The sequence below is a fragment of the Sabethes cyaneus genome, chromosome 2, assembly GCF_943734655.1.
Source record: "Sabethes cyaneus chromosome 2, idSabCyanKW18_F2, whole genome shotgun sequence".
NCBI classification, from domain to species: domain Eukaryota; kingdom Metazoa; phylum Arthropoda; class Insecta; order Diptera; family Culicidae; genus Sabethes; species Sabethes cyaneus.
The window spans coordinates 160,750,637-160,760,416 of record NC_071354.1 but is presented as its reverse complement, the minus strand read 5'-3'; the positions used below and the strand labels follow the sequence as shown (position 1 = coordinate 160,760,416).

Below are 9,780 nucleotides of genomic sequence, written 5' to 3'. Positions count from 1 at the left end.
GTTTTTTGCTCAGTAGATGCTCATTTGACTGCAGCGCCTCAACGAAACAGAATTCGAAAAAGTAGTGTAAAGGGCAATTGTAGAGCTAATCATTATCTACATTATTGTTGAAGAAAGTATAGTTCTATCTTTCGTACTTACGGCGCTATGGGACTGCTACCCCGTTGGTAGCCAAATGAGCGCTCTTTTTGCTACCAACGGGGTTGCAGTCCCATAGTGCCGTAAATACGAAAGATACAACTATACTTTCTTCAACAATAATGTAAATATTAATTAGCTCTACAATTGCCCTTTACACTACTTTTTCGAATTCTGTTTAGTTGAGGCGCTGTAGTCAAATGAGCATCTACTGAGCAAAACAACGAGAATGAAGCCTGGGTAGGGGGATATGGACTCTCATACAAATAAAACAGAAATTTTTGCGAAACTCAAAAACTAATCGAACTCGAGAAATTCGAGACTCTTTCATAAAACATTAGTCAATACAAGACCACAAAAACTATCTATAGTAACACTAGATTATTCAGTGTGTGCGAGTGTTGCCGGTGACCCGCCGACGGAAGCGCCGCCCAGTGGGGGGCTTGCAAAACTCGAGATTGTGACAAAGATCATCCGAGATTCATGATTTATGTACAACACAGGTTAATTTGTGGCAATACGAAGTTTGTCGGGTCAGCTAGTATATATATATATATATATATATATATATATATATATATATATATATATATATATATATGCTACATGCGTTGTATGTAACATTTATCAAAGTAGTAACATTGCATACGTTCAATTCTCAACAGATTGTGCATTTGAAAACAATTTAACAAAATCAAGAACACAAACTATTGCTTTGCTGCTACCTTACTGAAATAAAAGATTGTTTTTATTGTCCATGGTTTCCCACGTTCAAAGGATTTTACCTATTCAATCCTATTTTATCAACAGCACATCTTTTCACTACACTTCTAAGCATGCGTATTCATACAGAGTCGTATTATAACCGAACAGTACAGCTGTAGCACATTTTTCCAACACAGATATCAAGTTCGCCGAGGTTTAATCGTCTCGCAGTAAAGAATTTGCGATCTGTTGGGACAACGAACTTGTGTCATTTTTTCTGGCACACTTCCCTAACACAGACATCAAATTGAACTAGGTTTAATCGCGTTCGTAAGAAATCTGTTGGCACGAGGGGGCTTTGTTACTCTCTCTGGCGTACTTCCCAAGCAAGGACATCAAAATGGTCTAGGTTGAACCGCGGTGTTAAGAAATCTTGTTGAACTGGGGAAGTTTGGTCACCTATTTTGGCTTACTTCTCAAGCACAGATATCAAATTGGTATAGGTTTAGATCATCGTAAAGAATCTTCCAACCAATCACGAAGCGAGAATTCTGGTAAAACATAGGTTCGTTATTTTCAATTTTTCAATAGTTCAACATCAAGAATCCATACTTTTCTTCATTTAGGTCAATTCTTAGAAGATTTTCCGATCGATTGGTGTAAGAATATTGAAAATCGATCGGAAAACGGCTGAGCTATTAGCGCTCAAAACCTTTCATTTTTCGTGACGCTCGCATTTTTCGATTTTTTGGAATGACACCCTATCTCAAAACTTGCCGTAAGACGTAGTCCTACGTCAAAATATCCATGCACCTTTATCAATATTTCTTTGTGCTGGAGTTACATAGCAGCGATGGCAGCGACGTCAAGATTTAGTTTGCCACTTACTGCTCGTGGGGTGCTCTATTGAAGGATAATTCGTAGATTACATAAAAACCTTTTACACACTTTTTGTCAATTACCTGGTAGTCTGTACTCTGTGGTTTTACTTATTATTTCATTCTCGTATCCAGCTTTTTACGCGCTATAATGGCGGACGCTATAAATTGTGTTCGTAATATTGAGATTGCTGACAGCTACCGTACGCACACTATGCCGCGTATACGTACACGTAATTTGTTGTTGCTGCTGTTGATTTTTCCATGACGTTTTTCAAACTGGGGGAAAACAAACCACCAACACAACCGCAAATTAGCAAGCTCTATGCGAATAATCTTTTTGATAACTCTGCATCCATCAAAACTGGGCACTCTTCTCCTGTACGGCAGTGTTGCTCTTTCTTTCGTTTATGCAAAAGAAGGAGAGCAATAGTTTTGTTTACATTTCGCACATTTTTGCTCTCCTTCTTTGGCGTAAACGAAAGAAAGAGCAGGGTAGTGTTGCAAGAGAAAAGTGCCAGATTTGATGTATGCAGAGTTGTCAAAAAGATTGTTTGCATATTACGAACACAATTTATAGCGGCCACCATTACAGCGCGTAAAAAGCTGGATATCCTACAAGGCGTTTTCTAGATAAAATTAACAAAAGGGCGAATGTCGCAAATGTAAACAAAACGCGTGAGAGTTACTTTTTGCTGGACCAGCATAGGAAAATCAACCCTCACTCGGTTTGTTTATACGCTTGCGACACTCGCCCTTTTGTTAATTCTATCTTCAAATCTCTTTATTACAGAAAAAATTATAGTTAACATTCTTTCGCAAGCCCCCCGAGGAATGACAGCTCGTGCAACGAAACTGTCAGCTTAACTTCCGCTTCTCGAATCACTGAAACGCTAATCTGTCTCTTTTTACTGTCGTTCTTTGACTAAGCAGCACGTATTCAGGACTAGCTGAGGTAAATTTAGGATTTTGCAAGTTTAATTAAAAATTTTTATTTTAATTTAATTTAATTTATAAAATTTAATGCAATCTCATCGACAAAGCGTTTTAACTATCATAATTCTTTAACGCACTGAAATATCTAATAAGTCCGCTTACTAAATGCCACGTTTTGTTTATTATTTCAGGTTAGGCTAGCATCCGTATTCCGGCATGGTTAACCATCGTATCCCGTCGGTCTTTTCCAAGACCTATGTCACTCCGCGTCGTCCATTTGAAAAGCCACGTCTCGATGCGGAATTGAAAATTATTGGCCAGTATGGCCTTCGTAACAAGCGTGAGGTGTGGCGTGTCAAGTATACGCTGGCCAAAATTCGTAAAGCGGCTCGTGAGTTATTAACCCTGGAAGAGAAAGACGAGAAACGTCTATTCCAAGGTAATACAATAACCAATAATGAAACGGTTTAAAAGAAAAATCGTGATGAAATCATTTAAGTTACCACCATTTCTGACACCTCTTGGCAGAACTGATTTTGTTGAAAGTAACTAAAATTGTATGCTGATCGATAATTAATGCATAGGGTGTTTGCAGAGTGCATATGTATTGGAGATCTGTTGGGCAGGCAAAAGTGACAGCTCCATATAAAACACACGGGCTGGGAAGAGCAGATTTTTTTAAATGATTTATTTTCTTTATTTAAAACAGAAATTATAAATTGCTTCATACATATGGCAAGGTAATATATCTGTTTACTAAATAAAAAAAATATTTTCAACAAATAAGCTACGACGCGGTAGCAATGATCAAAAATGTAACTATGACCTATGTAAGCGGGATAAAACTAAACAAATATCAATAGCCAGCAGTTGCTTTCAACTAAGAAAGCAATTTATTATACTAAAACCAATTTTATATTCCGTTACTTTCAACTTGGCTTATGCCGTATACTGCTTCAAATAACAGTATATTTGGGACACAGATTTAACGTGAATTCACCGAAACACTAGTTACCAAAAGTCGGCATATATTTCAAGGAACATTTGTCGGTTACTTTAAATATTAATTGTTTTAAAATGATGAATAATTTTAGAAAAAATGATAATTTTATCCAACACGTTTTTGTTGCATCGAATAGGAAAATGTGCAATGTGTGCCCAACAGATGTCTTGCATGTGTGTGTAGCAAAAGCCCTATTGATGATATTGCATGGAAATGGCAAAATATATTAAAGACGTCTTTTTTTTCTAAGGTAACGCTCTGCTGCGTCGTTTAGTTCGCATTGGCGTGCTGGATGAATCCCGCATGAAGCTCGATTACGTGCTTGGTTTGAAAATCGAAGATTTCCTGGAACGTCGTCTGCAGACGCAGGTGTTTAAGCTAGGATTGGCAAAGTCCTACCATCATGCACGTGTACTGATTCGTCAGAGACATATTCGGTAAGTGGATCTATTTTTACACTATTACGAATGTGAACATTTTGTGATATCAAAACGAAGAAGCTTATCAGAAATTTTTCTGTTAGCCCTCTAGTCAGATTTTGCGACGGTTTACTGTCACAAATGATCGTGAGTACCACTTAGATATCGGAAAGACCTTGACAGGTTTTCGGGTATCTAACGTCTCACATTGACGAATAAGAAGTGCAAAATTGAGCGATTTCGGTCACAACGAAAACGATTGCGCCAATAGGAGGCAATCAATTCTTGGATTGAATTGGATCATGCGAAAGGTAAAAATATTAGATTTTTTTTTTATTTCGTTCCCTACGGCCACGCTTAGTTTAGCGATATATAGCTGAATTTAAGTGCCATTAGAGCAATGGTAACTGCTCACGTTTTTAAACGATAGGGTACATTAAATTGTCGCATTAGGAACCTTTCTACTTACAAACAGTGAAGTGAAATGGGCCGAAAAATGGTGATACAAATACATATGTCAGCACATTGTAACAATCTGCTCTGGAAAACACCCCACGGCCACGCTCAGTACGACATTACACACAGTCGATTCCGAGTGCCAGAAGAGCAATGGTAACTGCTCAATTATTGAAACGTTGGGGTACAGTAAATTCACATTAGGAACCTTTCTGCTTCTGTTCATGAAGAGAAACGGGCCGAAAAATGTGAAACATTTAACGTAACAGGTTTCTCCAGAGCAGATCCCGGTATAACGTAGAGTAACCCCACGGCCACGCCTGGCATGACAACATCCAGTCAAGATCAGGTGCCAGATGAGCAATGGTAACTGCTCAATTTCATTCGTTGGGGCATAGCAACGTTCGTAATAGGAACCTTTCTTTTCTAAAACTGGATGACGAGAAATGGGCCGAAAATTACGATACAAATGTTTTACGAATTGTCTAAAAAGTTATAATTGCCCAGTATAATTATTAATCTTCAAAATCTTTTTTCTTCTCATTAGGGTTCGTAAACAAGTGGTGAACATTCCCTCGTTCATTGTACGATTGGATTCGCAGAAACACATTGATTTCTCGCTGAAATCTCCCTTCGGCGGTGGTCGTCCAGGACGCGTCAAGAGGAAGAACATGAAGAAGGGACAGGGAGGCAGCGGTGGAGCTGACGAAGAAGAAGAAGATTAAAAACTACGAGTTATCGGCATTCCTTACCAAAACAGTTGTCAAACCCGTTGAGTAAGGAACGTTATTAAACATAACTTCGAACATACTAAATATATTTTAATAGTCGAAAATCCCAAACCTTATACCCCTATTCTGTGTTTCGCACGGATCTTTATTTCGTTCGACTTGTTTCGAACGAGTTTTGCCCGTTTGATTTTACTGGCGGAATGAAGAATGCCATCCACTTTCGTTCGAAATACACAATAGTGGTATTACCCCTATGATAGTGTGCTGTTGCGAGGTCAATAATGTAGCACAAGTCTGATGCGTTGGCCGAGGCTGACAGAGCGGCAATAGAGTGATTCATCTATGTTGGATAGTGTGTTACACATACTTTATGTTGAACATTAAATGTTAAAATGTGTTTTAGTAAAAGCAAATAGAAGCGCCTAGAACAAGCACGCGTAACATGTTATGAACGTTATATCAGTACACATAAAATTAAGTCGCCGTTGAAACTTGGGCCTCCTCCGCGAAATAAGTGACGTGACAAGGTGAATTTAATTGGAGTGCCTTTCGCATTTACTTACTTATGGTTCATTTACTACTTATGTGGTACGAGTCGCATACTGCAAAAGGTTTTTCATGAAATTCTCATTCTACTCCTTTTAATGCCTAAAAAACACAAATGGCAGCAAAAAATCATTGAAGTTTACAGTGTCACGTCGCCTCGCAGAAGCCGAGGTTGGAAAACTCGCAACACGAATACTTACGCCCAGCATCGGCAAACGGTTTTATCATGAGAAAATAGCGACGCGAGTGGTTAAACTCGCCTATCCAGCCGAGCTGCCACAAAAGCTGGAATCACACAAACCATCAGCGAACATCATCGGCAACGTATCGTTCGTGTGCGCATTCACACGCGTGTTTTCACAGCCAGCTGAACAGCGTGGTTGAGAAAATCCCAAAGGGGGACATCCAAATCCACATGGGCGACTTCAACGCGAAGATTGGCTCAAACAACGCAGACCTTGAACGCGCCATGGGACGCCATGGCCTAGGAGAGACGAGCGGTAACGGAGAGCTGTTTACAGAATTCTGTGGTAATAACAACATGGTCATTGGTGGATCGCTCTTCTCCCATAGACCAGTACACAAAGTCACGTGGGTTTCCCGCGACGGCCGACCAGAAAACCAAATCGACCACATCCGCATCAGCCAGAAATGGCGGAGTAGCTTTCTTGATGTACGCAACAAACACAGTGCTGATCATTAGACCATCATCTTGTTATCGCTGAGATACGTCTGAGCGTCGCACGTGTCCAACGACTCAGCATCAGCAGAAAAATGTATAGGGTTGCCGAAAAATCACTAGCAAGTAAATTTATCAACGAGAAAGCGCCATTTGTGAGATTCTCAGTTCCGAAAGCCTTTTCGAATATTTAAAGAACCGGTTCGGTTTTATTGTCGGCTGCCAGCAATACCTTAGCGAGAAACTTCCAAACCTGAAAGCGACATCTATAAAACTAGCGTCAAGTTGTACTGCCGAAACGACAAAGATTCTTGGGAACCATGAACAAACTACGTAAACCAGCGCACAACTATAGAACAGATCGTTACGTCAGACGTCGTTACATATATTCCCCTATGAGCAATCCATTAGGCAAGATACGAACCAACACGAAAGCGACACCTGTAAGCTCAGCTTCGATTCACCTAGAAAACACCGAAAAGATGTTTGTATAAAAATCACTACCGAAAAATACATCAGTGCTAAAGTGACATCTGTAAGCACCTTATTAAATAAAATTTGCCTGCCATTGCTTTTTCGAAAAAATGCACATACTTGATAAAGTTATCTGAAAATTTTTATATGAAACATGAAAAAAACACATTAATGGGACCCTGCCGGATTCGTTGCATATACCCTGGGCCTCCACCATGTACAATGCCCCCTTCAACGAAAGGGGAGGAACCGAGTTAATTAACTTTTTCCGAGAAAATTGTTAGCCAAGAGTATGGCATGCTTACGTTTGGTATTTGGTGCGCAAGTAATTCTACCGTATGCATTTAATATCGTGGTCTGATAGAATCATTGAGACTGCATGAAGAGTCTAATCGGTTTGTCAAGATGCATTGCCGTGCCTATTCAAACGGTTCAAAGCCACCATTAATGGTATTTAGAAAGCTTCATTATCATTAGATAGAATTGTTGCTAGTCGGCAGTAAAAATAGTAAAATCATTCTTATTATATTAATTTCTTATTATATTAATGAGGATGTATTAATATGTCGTGATACTAGAAGAGCTAAACATGTGATGTTCTTTCTTAGAAAATTATGAACGGGGAAGATATCGAACAAAATTTAATGTATTAGAACAAAACGGTATAATACTGACTCATACAGACAAAGCACAAGTTCCATTAGACTGTTTTGCCTCCTTTCTCTATAACTTTGGGGTACTTACGTTGGAAAGATATAGCTAATCCTCCTGGCTACCAGAAGCAAATCATTATAATACAAAGCGGAAAGACTTAAGAAAAAGTTTGCATTTATCCTTTTAAATCGGATGTCCCTCCCATGGGTAGGTGGTTTGACGCGTACTTCGGCCAAACGACCTAAAAATTCTTAGTTCCGCATGTAGAATGTTTATAGTTTAAGTTGGATATATGTGTAGTATGTAGTATTGCATAATTTAGCTTTATATGTAGCATGTGTCTCGTAAAGCGGAATGGAGCGAAATCGAACGGATTTGATTTTAAATTCAATCCGTTTGGGCCGAAGCACCGGGAGGGCTTACTCGGTTCCCTAGATGAATTGCTGGTATGCACAGAAATTTCTCTAGAAAACTGAAACCAAATCCTACCCACCATTCATGAGATTTTGACTTACTCATGAAAATTAAAATGTATCGCTAGTTAGAACGAACGAGTGTTCAAAAATGATGTGATATCTTTATTTGCGTAATCGAGACATTTTCTATGAGATTGCCATAGAATTTGTGGCTGTTATGCGATTATGGACAGCACAGCACTGAAAAATATACACACACGTACATGTATACATGTGTATGCATGTATGAGTGTGCATGGGTGTATAGGTACGAATGAATATATGTTTGAGTGTTCTATGATGAGTCGGAAATTCTTCTTATACCTATGCTGCCAAATTACAATTATTAATGGGCAGGAAGTTATAGTCAGTAGCTGTGTTTCCTGTATCAGTTTCCTATGCTATTACTATTATTACTAATATTGCTATCGTTGCTGTTACTGTCACCTCTATTGTATTGTTTTGGATGTAATTAATTATAATTATTTTTTTCTTATTTCCCTCCTTATTAGATGATTTGCATGTCTTGTGACTAACCGCGTTAACGGTATTCAACTAACAACATAAAATGATCATGAATGACACTGTTCGTCTCCCAAGGGCCCTCCTAATGCTGATGAGCCTCTGTCGGAGAGTCCATCAAGTCGAACGGTGGCAACTCACCGGCGGCCTGCTCCTCTCCATTCTTGCGGCTGTCGTCGCGGTCGGACTTAGTGGATCTCTCGAAAAGATTTATAGCCTCGATATATATCTTGTTCTGTCCATTGCCCAATGCTGGCAGACTTCAACTGAAATTCCATTTCTAACTAAATCTTTTTAGAGTTAAAACTTCTTCAAGTAAAAACAGGTATTCGATTCTCTGGCTGATTCAAGCGATAGCGAAGGGCTGTCCTCAATCATTTCCACTTCCTAAAATGGGATCATAGTACATAATATATGGCCGTGGTATGAGGATTTTTTTTTTTTTCGATTCAATACCATCCTCACAGAATTATCAACGTCGTTAACATCTGATTAAGTCTTGCTTTAGTGACAGCTTGCACTTAAGACCTAACACGGCATATATACATATCTCCAAGTGAAGTTCTTTTTGATCCACCTCATCCCTTCTTAGTTACAGAATCATTTCAATTGACCACGGTCTGAAGAGCATACCGACAAATCGGTTGACTACCGCTACAAATATGCAATTAATGCCACCGGGAATAATACGATCGAGTACCAGTCCCCATTATATCGCATCTGCTCTATTTTTCGGAAGTTCAAGTAGTTTTTCGATAGTTCTGAGCGATAATATTGCTCTTGAATAATATTCCGCACAAAATATTCGAAAATTTACGCCAACAGCTACAATACTGCAAAGATGGTAGATAAAGAAGCGGCTGTGGCTTTTAATGACCATAGGTTGTTGAACAGCGCTGGGTCAATCGTGATGACATGGGTATTTGGGAGATGAGTAGCGTCCATCCTAGCGAGTAGTTAGTCGGTAGTAGCATAGGTGATGGACAGACATAGAATTCTCGTGATATTACTAACTTGAAAATTGCAATCAACATGTTGACTAAAAAATTCCTCTTTTCTTTTCTTTTCTTTTCTGCCTGATCTCTATCGCTTCTTCTCACGGCAACAATAATGTTGCCGTGAGGGGAGGCAAGAGACCAGCCACAGATGACCACACTGGTGACAACGATAAAGAGGACGGCCGG

The 9,780-nt window shown here is 39.2% G+C and overlaps 1 protein-coding gene across 1 annotated transcript; it reads left to right on the top strand.

Moving 5' to 3' along the window:
• Positions 1–2,569: 2,569 nt before the first annotated feature.
• On the top strand, positions 2,570–5,360 carry LOC128738978 (40S ribosomal protein S9). The gene is made up of 4 exons (XM_053834502.1): positions 2,570–2,676; positions 2,849–3,096; positions 3,911–4,097; positions 5,083–5,360. Exons 2-4 carry the CDS (start codon positions 2,874–2,876, stop codon positions 5,258–5,260), a joined length of 588 nt encoding a protein of 195 aa, XP_053690477.1. The 5' UTR covers positions 2,570–2,676; positions 2,849–2,873; the 3' UTR covers positions 5,261–5,360.
• Positions 5,361–9,780: the final 4,420 nt, after the last annotated feature.